The sequence below is a fragment of the Polyodon spathula genome, chromosome 23 (assembly GCF_017654505.1).
Source record: "Polyodon spathula isolate WHYD16114869_AA chromosome 23, ASM1765450v1, whole genome shotgun sequence".
NCBI lineage: Eukaryota > Metazoa > Chordata > Actinopteri > Acipenseriformes > Polyodontidae > Polyodon > Polyodon spathula.
This window is the reverse complement of record NC_054556.1, coordinates 10,204,929-10,221,699: the sequence shown is the minus strand read 5'-3', so window position 1 is coordinate 10,221,699 and position 16,771 is coordinate 10,204,929. Positions and strand designations below refer to the sequence as shown.

The 16,771-nt window shown below is 37.6% G+C and overlaps 1 protein-coding gene across 7 annotated transcripts in view; it reads left to right on the top strand.

Moving 5' to 3' along the window:
- LOC121298236 (dedicator of cytokinesis protein 3-like) overlaps window positions 1–16,771 on the top strand; it is a 189,508-nt gene that overhangs the window by 158,378 nt on the left and 14,359 nt on the right. For 6 of the 7 annotated variants that reach the window (XM_041225226.1, XM_041225230.1, XM_041225232.1 and 3 more), the window contains 13 exons: window positions 667–838; window positions 1,536–1,633; window positions 1,854–1,937; window positions 2,511–2,611; window positions 3,249–3,330; window positions 4,877–5,047; window positions 9,382–9,574; window positions 10,111–10,238; window positions 12,032–12,178; window positions 13,595–13,693; window positions 13,851–13,945; window positions 14,674–14,749; window positions 15,642–15,742. In XM_041225226.1, the coding sequence (XP_041081160.1) occupies window positions 667–838; window positions 1,536–1,633; window positions 1,854–1,937; window positions 2,511–2,611; window positions 3,249–3,330; window positions 4,877–5,047; window positions 9,382–9,574; window positions 10,111–10,238; window positions 12,032–12,178; window positions 13,595–13,693; window positions 13,851–13,945; window positions 14,674–14,749; window positions 15,642–15,742 (1,547 nt within the window). The remainder of the gene's footprint in view (window positions 1–666; window positions 839–1,535; window positions 1,634–1,853; window positions 1,938–2,510; window positions 2,612–3,248; window positions 3,331–4,876; window positions 5,048–9,381; window positions 9,575–10,110; window positions 10,239–12,031; window positions 12,179–13,594; window positions 13,694–13,850; window positions 13,946–14,673; window positions 14,750–15,641; window positions 15,743–16,771) is intronic. The other variant, XM_041225231.1, reaches the window with a different exon arrangement.

The window sequence follows — 16,771 nt, the reverse complement described above, 5'->3', positions numbered from 1 at the left end:
CTTCTACATTGAGATCATAAATCAGACAAGAAAGAGTGCAGAATTCAAAGGCTCCTATGAGCTTTTCTGGAACTAACGTCAACTATAATCACTGTCTCGGTGTCATCAGCCTCTCTCGTTTCACGAGAACCTTTCACAAACCCTTTCTTAATCAACCCCCATTGATTGCTGACTAGCTTAACCCAGGAGATAGATATGTTTTCTGGTTGTACATCAGACTGTGCATTGTAAATTGAATGCTCATCATAATTGCTCAGATCTTTCTCGTTTTGCTAGTTGCTAGTTTTGGTTCAACCTTTTTTCTATTCATCTAAAATCAAGCTCTAGGTTTTACGAATCAAACTGGTGCATTTAAAACTCAGTGCTCATTCCCTTTAAATATTTATCCAGATTTCTGAGACTGTGAGTGTTGATAACTAGAGAGGAGACATTTTATAGATCTTCAGATGAAGGTTTGGATGTAGAACTGTTGCTTATTACTGAGGAAAAAAGTCACTGTCTCCATAAGCAATTAATTATTAAAACAAATATGCTGTACTTCTTAATATGCTCTCTTAGCCCTCCATGTTTATACTTACATCAGGAAGTTTTGAAAAGTTTGAAAAATGCATTTTTATATCCACTCAGTAATGGTATGTAACAATTTCCCATGTTGATTTGTGGCAGTGTGATGAGAACAGCACCTTCAGTAACCAAGCACTTTACCTGGGCCTGCCTTGTAGTAAGGAGGATTTCAATGGCTGTCCCAACATCCCGTCCAGCCTTATCTTTCAGCGCAGTGCCAAAGAGATGCTCTGGATCTCCACCCAGCTCTCCTCCACCAAGCTCACACAGAATGGTAACTTCCTGATACAGCTGGACTGCTCTGCACTTCAACTTGTGGGAACAATCTTATGAGTAACACAGAGCTCTGCTTAGAGCCCGGCTCTTTTGAATAAGCAAAAAATGCAGAAATCTCCAAAGTTGGAGTCTGGGTTTCAGTATAAGTTAAAACCGTTGGGTGCTTACAACTTTTTTCAATACAGAATATGGATACTGCAGTCATGTACAATTCCAATACAATTTCAGGTTGACATGCCCTGTAAAAAAAAAAAAAAAAAAAAGAAAAAAACAGCGTTTACATAAACAGAATTTTTATCATTCATGTTGTACAGTTTTTCCAAAACTTTACACAATGTAAAATTGAACACTATGTCACAAGCAGTGGAACAAAGAGAGGCTGTTCATTTTTACATGATAGCATAGACTCCCAGAAAGAAAAGTGGGTGCAACATGAATCAGGGACTTTGACAACCTTAGGTGAATATAGTAATTATACATTATGAGAATCTTTTAAAAGTGCAGGAAAGAAATTCAATTTAAAAGTACAATAACTGCAGTTTTAGAGATAATGTTTGCCTTTTTTTCTTGTTAAGCATAGAAGTTGTGTGCACAACAACTTCTCGTGATTTTAATGGAATCCAATACAATTTGGTGCATCCCTCATGGCTGTTCTTCTAGCCAGCACTCTCATTATCTGACCTGGTTGCTTTCAGTGGATCTCCTGGCCCTGCTGAAGTGGAAGGCTCACCCAGACAGACTGATGGACATCCTGGGAAGGCTGCGGCACGTCAGTGGAGAGGAAATTGTGAAAGTAAGGAGCCCCTTATAACTTTGTATAAGTTTCTTTACTTTGAAGAACTGAGATATGAGCTTGTCACTATCCATTATTGACCATATAGTACATAAATGTGTTTGTAACCATTGTAAGCAACATACTATAATACATTAATAGTTGTTGATTTTTCAAAAAAGCTTTGAGTCTGCCATTTGGCTAACTAACTTATTGTTATCACATCTCCTCTCTTTTCTAGTTCCTTCAGGATATTTTAGATACACTGTTTTCCATTCTAGATGACAACACAGACAAATACGGCCCTCTGGTTTTCCAGTCGTTGGTATGTAAAGACTAAGAAATCAGAATTAATCAAGTCAACAAATGTTTAAACTGATGAAGACATTGACCAATACATCTGTCTGCCTGACATAAGGTTTACCACAACATTTATGATGAAGGATAAACTCTTAACATTTAACAGAGCTGTGATGCAGATAAAACTGTTTTCATGGTTGGTAGGTTAGGCCGTTTCTTGTAACCCATTGAAGACTGGGAGATACAAGAGTCAGCTAGCTTTGACTGCCAGCCTGACATCTCAGTACAAGGATTTCATGGACACAGCTTACTGAAGCTTAGAATGTCAGTGCCACAGTTTTCCAGACAAGCCTATTGCAACCAGAGACTAGCGAAACCCATATATGGACAATTATAAATACAGCCTGGCTTTGTAAAATATGTTCAAGCATTTACAGTACTGGAAATACGATCCAAGGTCCTGAGCTGTTTTCAGGGCCTCGTGCCTATAGAACACTGTTTTTGGACACCAGTGGGTTAATGTCATTTGTTTCAGATTCTCAATCATACTCAGTTCACAGGTCAGACTGGAAGTCACTTGTCTCTTTCTGTGTTCCAGGTCTTCATCATCAATCTACTCCGTGATAGTAAGTACTATCATTTCCGGCCAGTCATGGACACTTACATCCAGAAGCACTTTGCAGGAGCACTGGCTTACAAGTAAGTCACACGAGCACAGGAAGGCAACTTAAGATCAAATGGCCCAGCTGGTAGAGGCCTTGGGCTTGAAATGGATTGGGTTCTGATCTCCAATCATCTGGAAAACCCTTACATATTGTGCTAGCTACCTGTCGGAATGGTAAAAGAATGTGGAGTTGTGTTGTTCATGTTAGATTTTTGTGGCTGTAAGACAAATGTGTTAATATACTATTTTACATTTAATTACAAGATACTGTAGTAATGTGCTGTATTAAATAGTTATCTAAGAATGGTGGACGCAGGCCTTTTGGTAGTCCCAAAATTTTAGCTGTTTCAGTTGAAGCCATCAGTCGATGTTAAGCAAGTGGCTTATAGGGTAGATGCATAAAAGGTATCAAACCTATTAGAGCAGTTTTGATGGTGTCTGTCAGAGCGAGAACCTGTTAAGTTATCTTTCAATCCATCAGAAACTTCAATCCCTGCTTCAAATAATTGTGCTGGTGTCTTCAGTAATGTCCCCCCCACCTCACCCCACCACCAACTTGTAAAGACATCCTGAAAACCTTTTTTAATGTAACTTCACTTGCTGAGCATCATTATTGTGCAGAGTGACCTGGAACTTTCTTTATGCATGACAGTCTGTGTGTCTGGTTTGCAGGGAGCTGATCCACTGTCTGAAGTGGTACATGGATCGCTCGGCCGAAGTCATTCGCCAGGATCACATTCAGGAGGCCATGAGGGTAGGTGTCACTGTGGAAATACCTGAAAATGGCTGAGAGAGAGAGAGAGAGAGAGAGAGAGAGAGAGGGGGGTTCCCTTAAATCTGCAGAAGTAATGCCATAAAAATCCCCTTAAATTAAGTATCAGGTTTAAAATGTAATAGTGGCCAGTGTCCCAATTGAACATGACTCTTTTTTTCACCATCCATTAGCAGATGATGCTGTTTTCAAGTAAGCAATTTTTTGGGAAATTGTGCTACAGAGTATACCATTAAACTCTTAGTGATACTTATGATTACTAATGTATGCAAAAGTCAAGCTCTGCTTAGCTAGCAGTAAGAATTAAATATTTACACGACCTGAGCATTGTGACATATACTATAATCTATTATTAAATGTGCTTCTATAAATACATGATATCACTTCATTTGTAAAGATATACTAACTTTTTATTACAATTTTTAATATGAATCATAATTCTAAGGAAACATTTTTTGGCTTTTTTTATTTATTAAATTGAATCCTGCCTGCTTGCAATATTGCTACTGGTAATTTATCAGAAGCTGTTGACTTTTATTAAAAATCTTGCGTAAGACACTTACAGGTCATGATGACATTAACCAGTAGACATTAAATTTGGTAATATATTAACTAAATGTTATCGAAAGAAATCTCTTTTTTTGAGTTTCCTGACTTCTATTAACGATTTATCTCCCTGCAGTCACTGCAATCTTATCTCACGAGAGAGTAGATCGCTTGGTTACTGTGCATGCTACTGTTTATATGAAAAATGTATTGTGTAACTGTTAGACTCCCATCTGGAAATTGTAGTCTGAGAAGGAGGATGGGTATAATTTTAGAAGAACAAAGCCAGTTTCCTTTAGAGTGAATTTGGACTTCTATTACAACGTATTTTGATTAATTCATGAAAACTAGTTTTGTTGCAGAGATACAAATGGATAACATTAATAACATAAATCCATCACTGAGTTTAGATGCTGTGCTATTTTATGTCTAATTAATTCTGCATATTAGTTCAGAAAATGTATTTCCAGGGACGTTCTTTAGCCACCCAGCAGGACACATTTATTCATTTTGTTCGCAAATGTGTTTTCAGGACATGCCTCATTTTCACAAGGGCCAATTGGAAACAATACACGGATTAGACACATGGTACAAACCTGGGCAATACTGATGAAGAGTTTAAATAGTTCAAAAATCTATAGAAATATATCAATTTAATCTTAATAAAGCCATGCTTTCTCAAAGTAGTGCTTTATGCTCATTAGTTCCCAGGAGAGCTGTAACAATTCTTTGATTAATTAATTGCCATGGCCCTCAGTTTTGCGAGCCTCAGTTAAACATTCATTTATCAATGAATCTCCCTGGTGCCCAGTTAGGAGGCTCGTATAGCTAGCTACCCAGAAACAAATGCTAGACTAAAGACTTTGTTTGTTGTTGATTATTACCTGTCCATATTCCATTAAGAAATTGGCTGTTGATAGCACATCTAGGTCCCAGTGACACAGGACTCCAGCCGATTTATCCACCTTTCCCTCCCATCTAGGCTCTGGAGTACCTATTTAAGTTCATTGTCCAGTCGCGGATCCTCTACTCTCGAGCCACCTGCGGGATGGAGGAGGATCAGTTCAGGATGAGCATCCAGGAGCTCTTCCAGTCCATCCGCTTCGTGCTGAGCCTGGACAGCCGTAGCTCTGAAACCCTCATCTTTACACAGGTCAGTCGACCTTACTGATTTATTTTACATAGGGAATAAGAGATCATTGAGATCATTACAATGTAAAACACACTTAAGAACTACACACAAGTGCAATATTAGAGTATTGACATTTGGCCTAGCCATGTACAATCCTGCAAACTGTTCCACATCAGAGAAGCACTAAAGGTAATACACATTTTCATTATTTTGGAATATTGGGTACTTCTATGTTCTGGGCTGAATTGGTGAAAGTGAATTCATGCTCATTATTTTTTTTTGTTTGTTTGTACTTCCCTACAAATTCTAAAACTATACACCGCAAAGCCAAGCAAAACGCCATGATAGAATCCAGGCAACATTTTATCAGGGGCACTAAAAGTTGGACTGGTAAAAGACAGAAGTAGTCAATAGCTTGTTTTTGTAACATCAAAAATCTTGTGTGTGTGTGAGAGAGACAGCGTGGGTGAGGTGAAAATATAACTATTGAGGCTATGGGCTTACTTTATTGTTGTCCAGAAACTCATTATTAAAATCCATAGTCGCAGCTATAGTATAATAGCTTTCAGCATTCTCATACTGTATTGCTTGAGTGGTTTAATGAAATACAATTGAGCCTCCTCCTAGAAAAATGTAAAAGGTTGCTCAAATCCTTTTTATATTATTGCCTTTCTTTCTTAGTAATTCTGTGGGCATTCTCCTAAACTCTTCCATTTACTCACACACCCCAAGTGGTATATCCAGTAATGGTTTTTTTTATTTATTTTTTTTATCTTCAAGTAATCTTCTAATGTATTATTGAGAGGTGCCTTAGCAAATGTGAAGATATTATCCTTGTTTAAAACAAACAGGGGGCATTTGTAAGTACAGAGATTGCTTCCTTGTGGATGTACATGAAAACAGATGCCATATATATTTACTCATAAATTATTTATTCTGGAATTCTCTAGCTTGACCATCAAGACCTAATATTATGTACTTATTAAAACATGATGAGGTGCGTTTGAATGAACCGTATCAGTTTGCAACTTTATTGTTTCAGTGATATGGAAACTCCTCAGGCACTTAACAACCTCCTTCATTTTGAACTGTGACCTAAGATTGCTGCCAAACGTGTCTTTTTGGCTTCATACTTGGTACACAACTGTATTCTGTGATTCTTTCCGTCAAGTTCAATTGTGTTAGCGTACAAGAAAAATGAACCCTGTTGTAACTTATAAAGCTGCTGCTACCACAGTGTCAAAGCCTTGTATCTCAAAAACCATTTGAGGTAGTGAATTCATATTTGAAATGTTTTTGGATACATTCCAGATCTAATCAAACTGACTTTCAACTTACATCAAAGGAACCTGCCCAACACTGTACTAGGCATTGATTGCCTGAGAAGCGGGTACTAGACCTAATCCACTGTACTGTGTCTGTTGCGTTCACAGTCAGTCACACTGCTTACAAACATTTGCCAGTAACACACAAAGGCAGAACCTGTTATCTTCCTTAATAATTATTTTGTTCATTGTATCATTAAATAAAGCTCTTTTGTGTGTGTGGTGTGTTTTTTTTTTTTTTTTGTTTTTATGTTTAATATGCTTGTTTTTTATTTGCTTCTTTTTCCTTGTTTGCCACCTTTTTATTTGTATTTTTGATAACTCCCCCACTATCCCACAATCCGTCTCAGGGCCCCCAGCTGCCACATGGACAGGCAATTGGAGCAGTGAACTGTGTGCAGCCCTGGAGCGGGAACGCTCCAAGGCCATCGCCTTTATCTGTAAGTAACAGTGCCCCCTTGTGTCCAACCCTGATAAGTCAAGGGTGTCATTAGCAAAAATGCACTTTCTACCATTCACCCCTCTGAAACCATCCAACCCACCCACCCCCCACTTAAAGAAACATTTTTAATGTGATCCTTTAACTTCCTGCCCCTTTCAGATCATTCCAAAGTCATTGCATTGTACAGAATGCAATAATAGAGAATGATTTCACTTTGACAATCACCCATTTGAGGGCTGGGTGTCATCACTGTTTCAAGAAGGCATTTCTAAATAGTTTTACAAGTATAGCTCTCAGGGCACCAGTAGAGGGGAATTTAGTCCCTGTAACTTCCTCACCAGATCTGCAAAAGGTTGGGGATAAACAAACCCCTCAGAATTTTAATTGAAGCATTTGTTGGTGCACGGAGTAAAATTCCTTTTATTTCTTACTGGAAGTTATGCTTCATACTTTATTGACATTAGAAAAAACTTCAGAATTGGTCTACGGTACCCATTTCTGCTTGCTGTCTTTGTCAGCACTGTAGTACTGTATGGGTAAATACCCAGTGGAGTCTGTGGAAGTTGTTGCACTAGGTGTGTCATGATTAAAAACTAGAACAACACGATTGTGGGAAATGTTAGGGGTAGGGATGAGAACCCTAGCAATGTCAGAGGTTCACTGTACTTTTCCATTTGTTTTTTGTTTTTTTTGTTGGTTTGTTTTTGGTTTGTTTTGTTTTGGGGTTTTTTTTGGGGGGGGGGGGGGGGGGGGGGTTGTAAGTCTTTATGCTTATTCATACATTATGATCTACTATTGGTCTCTGGCCAATTTGTAGAGTTGGTTTCTGTTTCTTCATGTACAGGAGTCAATGTGGATCCTGGAAAATGTTAATTTAGAGTTACATTTAAGAGAAAAAAATATATAATTATATATTACAGTGATGTAAGTCCTATACAAGATGTGATGTATTATAGATTGCAATCATTAATTAATCAAACCCAGATAGCACAGTAAGGTTGGGCCAATGTTGGCTTCAAACCTCGGCTCATTGTCATTTTGCTTGTTGCACCAACGTTGGCCCAACGTTATCGGCCAACCATGAATTTACCATGGACCAACATGAATCCAATTATTAGACAACCCTGGCAGATGGTTCATGATATATTCAATATACATTTTTTTTTTTGTCTGTTGCCTCATTATTACCCAGATAGCCCTTAGTACTTGGTGTTTTGGGTCTAATTGCTTATACAGTATACAGTTTTGTTTTTAGTTAACTGAGATATTATTATTATTATTATTATTATATTATTATTATTATTATTATTATTTATTGTTGTACAACAACAACAACAAAAAATATGGGACATTTAGACCTATGTTTAAATAGGGAAATAAATACATCTACTAAATCTAATAATAATAATAATAATAATAATAATAATAAATAATAATAATAATAATAATAATAATGCTTTATCGGAAAACTGTTCTGATCATTTTATTGACTCATTTTATTAAATCAGTTAGGCAGAAGAAATAGCAAAAAATAAAATAAGTATGTTCCTTTTCTGTTTTTACTATCAGTCCATTAGTAATTTGATAATTTTTTCCACTACCTTGATCCTGAAGACAACACTTCTGCCTGTCATGATATCAAGCCTGAAGGTTTTCAGAGTAAACTATAAATGAAAGAATATAAATCTCTGCAATTACACTGTACTACACTGCAAGAACCTTTACCGGACTGTGAATAAAATGAACCACTTGATAACCATGTAATTAATTTGTAAACTACAGCTAGTGATCTGTAACACAGTGTGTTGTTACTTATACTTAATAAAACAACAACAACTAGCGGTTACATTATAAAAATAATACACTATTTAAAATGTGTTTGTATCTTATGGCAGGGTAGAAATGATTAAAACCTACAACCTTAATGAAAATATAAAGTTTACAAATATTGAGTTAAAAAAATAAAAGGGATACAGAGGTTATTAAAAGCTGGAACTTGAAATATATAACTATTGTTGGGGAAAAATACATTAAGTAACCAAAGCACCTTACCTCAAGTATCTGTTTGTAATCTGAGGATGACGTTAATCTCTGAGGCAAAAGAATTAGAGAGAGTTGCGAGAGGACTTGTGCATATGTTTGAATTTATAAACTGCTGATGAATGTTGGGCTAACACTGACCCATGGTTACTTTGCCAACATAAAAAAGCTGTTTTAAAGTAGCCTCCTTATCTGTTGTGTGTGTGTGTTTTTTTTTTCTTTTAATTATTTTAGTAGCAAACGATCTGTGTGTTAGTGATCCATTTGAATGTAAAGGTTGAGAATTCTGCCTTATGCTCTCCTTGGTTGGGCCACTGCTCAGCAGCCTACACAAGACTGGTTGGTTGTCAGAACGTTGGCCAAAATTAGTGCTCCAATATTGTGTGCTATCTGGGGTAAATGAAGGGTCTTCATGCCATTCTTGTTCAGTTAATTATAAAAAGAGTCCTATGAACTGAGATATTTAAAACCCCATCATTGAAGAGACAGAGGGAGAGCACAGCCGTCTGGAACCCTAATGGCTTCATATTACTGCTCTTTTCTTCCAGGCGGCTCTTCTGAACTCCTTCCCTACCATCTTCGATGAGCTGCTGCAGATGTTCACAGTGCAGGAGGTGGCAGAGTTTGTCCGGGGAACGCTGGGGAGCATGCCCAGTACAGTCCACATTGGACAGTCCATGGACGTGGTCAAGCTGCAGTCAATCGCTCGTACTGTGGACAGCCGACTCTTCTCATTCCCAGGTAGCCAATTCACCAAGATCATTTTATAAAAGATGTAATGTTGCATTGAAGATGCGTTGCCTGGCAAGTAGATCACAGCCATCACAGGATTGATTCCAAGTAAAGGCAATTAAGAAATGAATTACTGAGACGTACAATATATTATTGTTTAGTGTAAAATCATTTTAGTCTAATAATTATCTGAACAGTTAATCAATCGCTTTCACAGTAATCTTAAATTGTTTGCATGAGGAATTTGCTATAGGGAAGAAGTAAATGCTTTGAAATCAATTAACTAATCAGACAAAAATTTTGATTGAACATTATTTTATTGAACTGTGTGCAGGGCAAAATCGATTTCAGGTCATTGTTTCTTAATTACTTTAACTGGGAATAAATCCTTTAATGTATTACGGTAGAGTAACTCAATAGATTTACCGATGTGAATAATGTGTCCCCATTTTGTAGGGTGAATCTAGACTGGCTTTGGACAGCACCATACTGAACTCTCTCTCTCTCTCTCTCTCTCACACACACACACATGCACACACACACAGAGTCTCGTCGCATCTTGCTCCCGGTGGTGCTCCATCACATCCACCTCCACCTGCGTCAACAGAAGGAGCTGCTCATCTGCTCAGGGATCCTCAGCAGCATCTTCTCCATCATCAAGACCAGCTCACTGGTAAACTGCATTCTCTCCCCTCCCCACTCGCACACACTTAGACTTCAAACCCACTGGAAGAAGCCTTTGACATTTTGTGTCTTATTTGCATGACATCAAACTGATGTATTTCTCACATCATCATTTATGTAGTGATTAAGCTTATTTTCTGGAATTGTGGTAAGTCTGTGACTAAGTACCAGCATCATGTACTTATGTTGACACATGAAGGTTAATTATCACTCATTTGTACAGCTTGTTTAATTTTCCCAGTACAGTCCAACTGAGAAGATACATGTCTCACTTATACTTTACAGTGCAGGGTAGGCAATTATTATGAAAAGGAAGGGCACAGTTCCCCAGTTTAATTAGATTAAATAGACTAGAAGGGTTACAATTTCAACAGTTTCAACAGATTTATAAATGTATTGCAGTATTGATATATAACTATCTCATTTTGAATCATTTTACAAACGCACGCTAAATACCAAACTGACTCCTAGTAGCTACACTAAAGTGCCCTTTGGGCTGTTTAGTAAATGAAAAGCATTTCTTTCCATTTACCCTTTGCAGTCCATTTATTCTGCACTTATCAGGCATGTCAGCTCCAGTTTATTTTCACAAGCGCTGTGTAAAACAGGTTTAAAAGGCATTGAATCGCAAACGGACACTCAGTACTGTATCTCCAGCCAAGCCCCACCACTTGTGCGCTGTATTTTTCACACACCTCTTTATAGACATGCATACTGATAAATCCTCTCCTGATCACTCGTTTTATCATCAAACTCGACAATAATGTGATCCAAGTCATTATTTTGTTACTGTAACATCAAACCAAAAGCGCTGTAAATGTCTATGATATTCTTTGAGCATTGGATGCCGAAGCAGCTATCTGTAGTGCATGGGGCTATGAGATATGCCCTTTTTTCAGTTTCGTTCAGCTCCTATCGGTCTCAATTGGCCATTGAAAGGTTTTCTCTGCTTTTTCCTGAGAAAAAACGACTAGAGACATGTGCTTTACATCTTTTTGATGATCTCGGACAGGGTCTGACATTGGACTGGAAAGTGAAAATTGTAATATCAGACCTGGTCCGACATAGGACTGCAAAGGGTTAAAACATGCTTCTAGTTAGTTCCTTACAAGATGAGAGTAGAGGTGATTGAGACCTTTAATTATCAGTCTCACTTTCTATACCTGTGTGAACTTCCTGACAATTGTGTTGTGATGGGCTAGTTGTGTTAAGTGTTGAGCTGCTAAGGAGATGTAATGAGTCTTATGAATCTTTTTTTTTTTTTTATTTATGTTTCATTACAGAGAATCAAATGAGCCTTAACTCTCACAATTATAATGCAAAAAGCCCTTGTGGGGAACTAACTAGAAGCATGTTTGGTCTTCAGTAGAGAAAATATTGCTAAGAACCTGTTGAGCTCAAACTTTTAAAAAAGGTTGCAAGAATGTAATAAAACAATAATTAGAAACACAATGCCATGATTGATACAAACATGATCAAATTATGTAATTGTGTAAATCCTATTTATTCCACCTTTTAAAAGTGCATTATTTAGTTGACTTGGTAAATAGTAATCTCAATGGAAACCATAATAGAAAATTAACCATTAACTCCTAATTGGATATTAAAAAAGGTAAGAAAGCAACATGAAGATGTAGCTGTTATAAAGTACCCTTTTAAATAGTTATCAGAAGAGAATATCAATGTATTTCTTTTATTTAAAGCTGCTGCTTCTTTCTTTTTTTATTCCCATGTTTAATGTCATGTTGTTTGTAGCGTGACCCTTGTGTCTATGTCCTCCAGGAAACCTCGGTGCAGGAGGAGGTGGAGATGATGGTGGAGAGCCTCCTTGACGTCCTCCTCCAGACTCTGCTCACCATCATGAGTAAATCCCAGTCTCAGGAGGCGGTAAGAGGCCAGCGCTGCCCGCAGTGCACGGCTGAGATCACTGTTAGTAACTAACAATCCAATTATTTTTTCTTCTTCTTCTTTTTCTTCTTATTCTTGCTTCCCTGTAACTCCTCGCCCCCAACGCTCCTGCTCCCGCATGGACCTCCCGCTTGCTGTCTCATCGTTTTGCACTCTCAGCTGCTTCCATCTTAGGCCAGAGCTTTTCACCTGTATTTAAAAGTCTAAGGGTTTTTTCTCAACAAATCTTGTTTTGTTGCTGTAGTGATTTATATATCAGGCCTTAAATCAAATTTAAATAAATAACTAGGAACCAACAAAAATAAAAACATGGGCTGTTTGGTGAACTCAAGAGCTAGTGAACCACTGTAGGCTGATTTTTATGTTTTTTTTTTTTTTTTTTTTTTTAAATATCCAGGGATAATTGTAGTTATGTAACGTAATCATGAGTTGCTTAGCAACCTAAAAATCAATAGTCACTAAAAACATGAAGGTATGCTATTCTCGCCATTTCACAAAAAGCACTTAGGGCAGTTGAGTTGGCAAATGGTGGAGTGGAGTTATTTTCTTTTAAAGACAAATCTGCTGAGATTCACCATACATCATTTCCACCGCCTCCATGTTACTTTGAAAACAGTGCTTTGAAGAGAAAAAGTCAGATGTCTTTACAATTTGTGTTTGTATCATCACAAAGTAAATGGCATGAAACCAGTTGCCCCAGATGGTGTTTGTAGGTGCTGTACTGTTGGAAGAGCCATCCTTCAGAATATAATCTCAGGTCCTGCGTACTCTTTTAGACATGAGCAATTCCAGTGTCCCAAAACCATTTCAACTGGTCATAAGGGTAGCCCATCATCCACATGAGGCTTTGCAATAATAGTTGTAATGTGTCAATGTTCTCACTTGTATCCAAACATTTCTATTAAAATCATTAGTCAGGCAGTGGATGGTTTTAAAGACTAGCCACTAAATTATGTATGTAAAATTAATGTAAGGGAAACCTCCAGCCTTATTTATAATCCTACAAGACTGATAACATATATTTATCTAGCTGTTAGGTGAGGAGACTAGAGGCTTGTTAAATTTTAGTATGCTCATTTTAATTAGATTTACTCCCATTACCCTCCCTCAAATTTCAAAGGCCTAATTCAGGTTACTTTTTACAGTCAATGTTTGGGTAATTATATCTTCATTAAGAAGCACTGGTAAAAGAAAAATAGACCTTTTTAAAGTTAGTTATGAGAGACACAGAAACAATATACCTATTGTGTTAGATCTTACAGCAAATACTTTAAAACTGTATTAAATGTTTTTTCTATGATGTTTCTTTTAGTTTCCATAAACATTGTGTCCATTTCACCCCCACAACTTTTCTGCTACTGGTAGCTTTACTTAACTCTGATTCAACTCTGACTTTGCATAAGTCTGATTGGCTGACACAGTGCTTATAATTGGCAGGGAGAGTATGTGTCCTGCCTGTTGTCTCTGCTTCGCCAGATGTCGGAAATCCATTACCAGCATCTACTGGACAACTTTCAGAGCAAGGAGGAGCTGAAGGTAAGGGTGAAGTTAAGGTTAGCAGTCCCACATGGAGAAGAGAGGTGGTTTTACTCTACACGACACATTATTCCTGAAGCCTGTTTATTATTGTATATTGATTTGCTATTCTTTGATTCATAGATTGATTTTTTTTTCACTATTTCTTTGTTTTGAGGAATTTCTGTTGAAGATCTTCTGTGTGTTCCGTAATTTAATGAAGCTGAGCATCTTCCCTCGCGACTGGATGGTGATGCGGCTTCTCACCAGCAAGTAAGCACCCATTTCAATAATGAGTTGAAGCGACCCATAATCCTGAAGTGGAAGTCCAAATTAAAACTGATTTGATCTCAGTCTTCTGTCAGTGGAAACAAATGGGACTGATTTCAAATCTCTTTCATTGAGGCACAGGTTGAAGATTGAAAATATGCATGTTTTTATTTTTTTTTCTTGTACAACAAAATGAGATGCTTAATACATTAGACTCACTGTTTAACCTCAGCACTTTGTTGTGACATTTAATATGAAGGACACTGCCCATCAAATTATTCTACATCTCCTTGTCATGACTTTGAGTGCTGTATATATGCAACATAAATCAGATTTGTAATTCTATTTCCTATTAGTCTTTAGCCTCAGGGTGAGGCGATCTTTCCTTGGAATGCTACTTTTGTGTTCCGTTGTTCTGCAACGGGAACACAGACCTCGTTATCCCACAGGGGCACCTAATTATATATTTCAGTTTCAATCTATAGCACTTTATTTATTCAGGGAGAAATATAACCTTACAGGCTCAAGGCTACTGTTGATTATTTCATGAGAGAAAAAACTCCACAATAACAAAATTAAATGTACAGGAGTTGCTCAACTTTTGTAAGTCATTCAACTTAATAATATGATTTGAAATGGCTTGCATGCCTCAATTAGCAATACAGAAAGGCACAAATACAGATTTTGTCTGCTCCCTCACTCTTTGTGTTTGTTGATTTTCACTGTTCCAGCGTCATTGTCACTACTGCCCAGTACCTATCCCCAGCCCTCCACAAGAACTTCACAGAAGCAGACTTTGATTTCAAGGTGGGTAAGGTTTCCAAATATTTTGTTTACCTGTTTTATATGAAAAATAAAATCTTGGGTACACTCTCTACATTTTTACCCTTTGCTGTTTCTTGATGTCTGTGGTACCTCGTCACCACGGTCTCTCCTCCCACTTCGATAGATTTGGTGTTACACACATTTAGCAACCCTAGCAATGCATTCCTGATTCTGCTTAGCGAGAAGTATCCAACTGTTGATAACAGAACCAATAGGCATGTTGAAATCTGGTAAAGATGCAATTGTGGCATACCATATAAGGGAACACAACTTTCTTTGATCTCATTATTTTAAAGAAAAATCTCTGAAAGGAGAAGCTACAGTGCCACACCCTTATGTTGAGCCCCGTAAATCCTTGTTGAACAGATATATGTACAGTAGATTTATCAAACAGATCACCACTTATTTTAGAAATATGATGCAAAATCAGGTGAGGATCATCCTGAATAACACCTAAGTAGTTGTTTTACTTTGTGTAACACTGGGCTTGCCTTGCTTAAGGGTCAGGGTGACAAGCAGCAGTTGACATGGTGGAGAAAATTAAACTGGGGCTGAAGGATGTTTGTGCTGGGGAGGGGGTGATGGTGGGGGGTGGGGGCTATCTAAAAAGATCAAAAGTTGCTTTTGGCTTTCATTAAACAAGGATAAATGTCTTGAACAATGCCCTGGGGAAACCATTGAATCACCCCAAATAACATACTGCACCATGTTATTAAACAACCCGTGTTGTCTTTATGATTGCCTTTAACATCGATAACATCCCCTCAGTAAACAAACCTGGAGGTTTTAAGGGAATAACCTTACAGCTGGGTCTCCTGAAAGTGGTCAGGATGCTTTTTGTCTGCTGCTGATGTTCTATCATTGCTGACCACAGGTGTGGAATTCCTACTTCAGCCTGGCCGTTCTGTACATTAACCAGCCCAGCCTGCAGCTGGAGACCCTAACTCCTTCTAAGAGGAAGAAGATCCTGGATAAGTAAGGCTGTTTGTTGCATAGTTCATTTTTTGATAAGAAATAAAGGCCCATCGCTCATTAACATGTTGGGCCTCGTTTCATTCTGAGAACTTCTTCTATTCATCAAGACATTGACAGCATATTTGAATCATCATTTATTATGAGGAAGCAAGGGGTCACAAGTTACCTTTAGTTAACTATTGAGTTTTAAAAAATACTTTTGCATTCCTTGTCCAGTCTTAAGTCGCTAAGGTATTAGGAAGGAACTGCAAGTTAAGGTGCTTTTTTAAAAATGTAATCTGGAATTGACACTGTCACAGACCAACTAGGTCAAGGCCAATGACATCAGACACTTTCCATTAAACATTTATAAAAATATAACAGGATTATAAATAATAGAAATATATAAAACTGTCCAAGAAACACAATTACTAAAGGGTGATATAAAAAAAGAAATGGCTTGAATCAGAGTATCCATTTGTCAAAGATCCAAGCAAACACAATTAAAATGAATGGAAGAGTCTTCCCAAGGAGGGAGTACAAGTCCCATGGGCATTTGTTCTGTATGGAGTAACAGCCTGCAGCTTTGAGCCCTGTGATTGTATGGGTTATATAACACAAAGCTTAAAATAGGCTGCCAGTTTATATTACAGTACACTGTTGTTCACTACATTAGCTGGCTGGTTTATACGTTCAGAGTGCAGGCCAGGAGTTAATGGCAGTGTGTTAATGGCTGATACAGGAAGTAACCCTCTGGGGCTCTAGTGTTGACTAATGAATGCAGTGCAACAGTGTGACAGGATAGTGTTGCGGGCCCAGGTGGTATCAGCAGGCAAGGAGACTCAGAGACAAGGAAGCTGCAGTATAAGCACGGCTGTGCAGTTTAATCAACAAAAACAAATCAAAAAGTTGAACAAAACACTGCTCACAGAGCAAAATAAAAGGTTTAACAAAAACAAGTCACAAACACAGTAATCAGAAACAAAAATAACCAGCTCAAGGGCCAAAACAAAAGGTTTAACAATTAATCTCCTAACAATACATTTTATC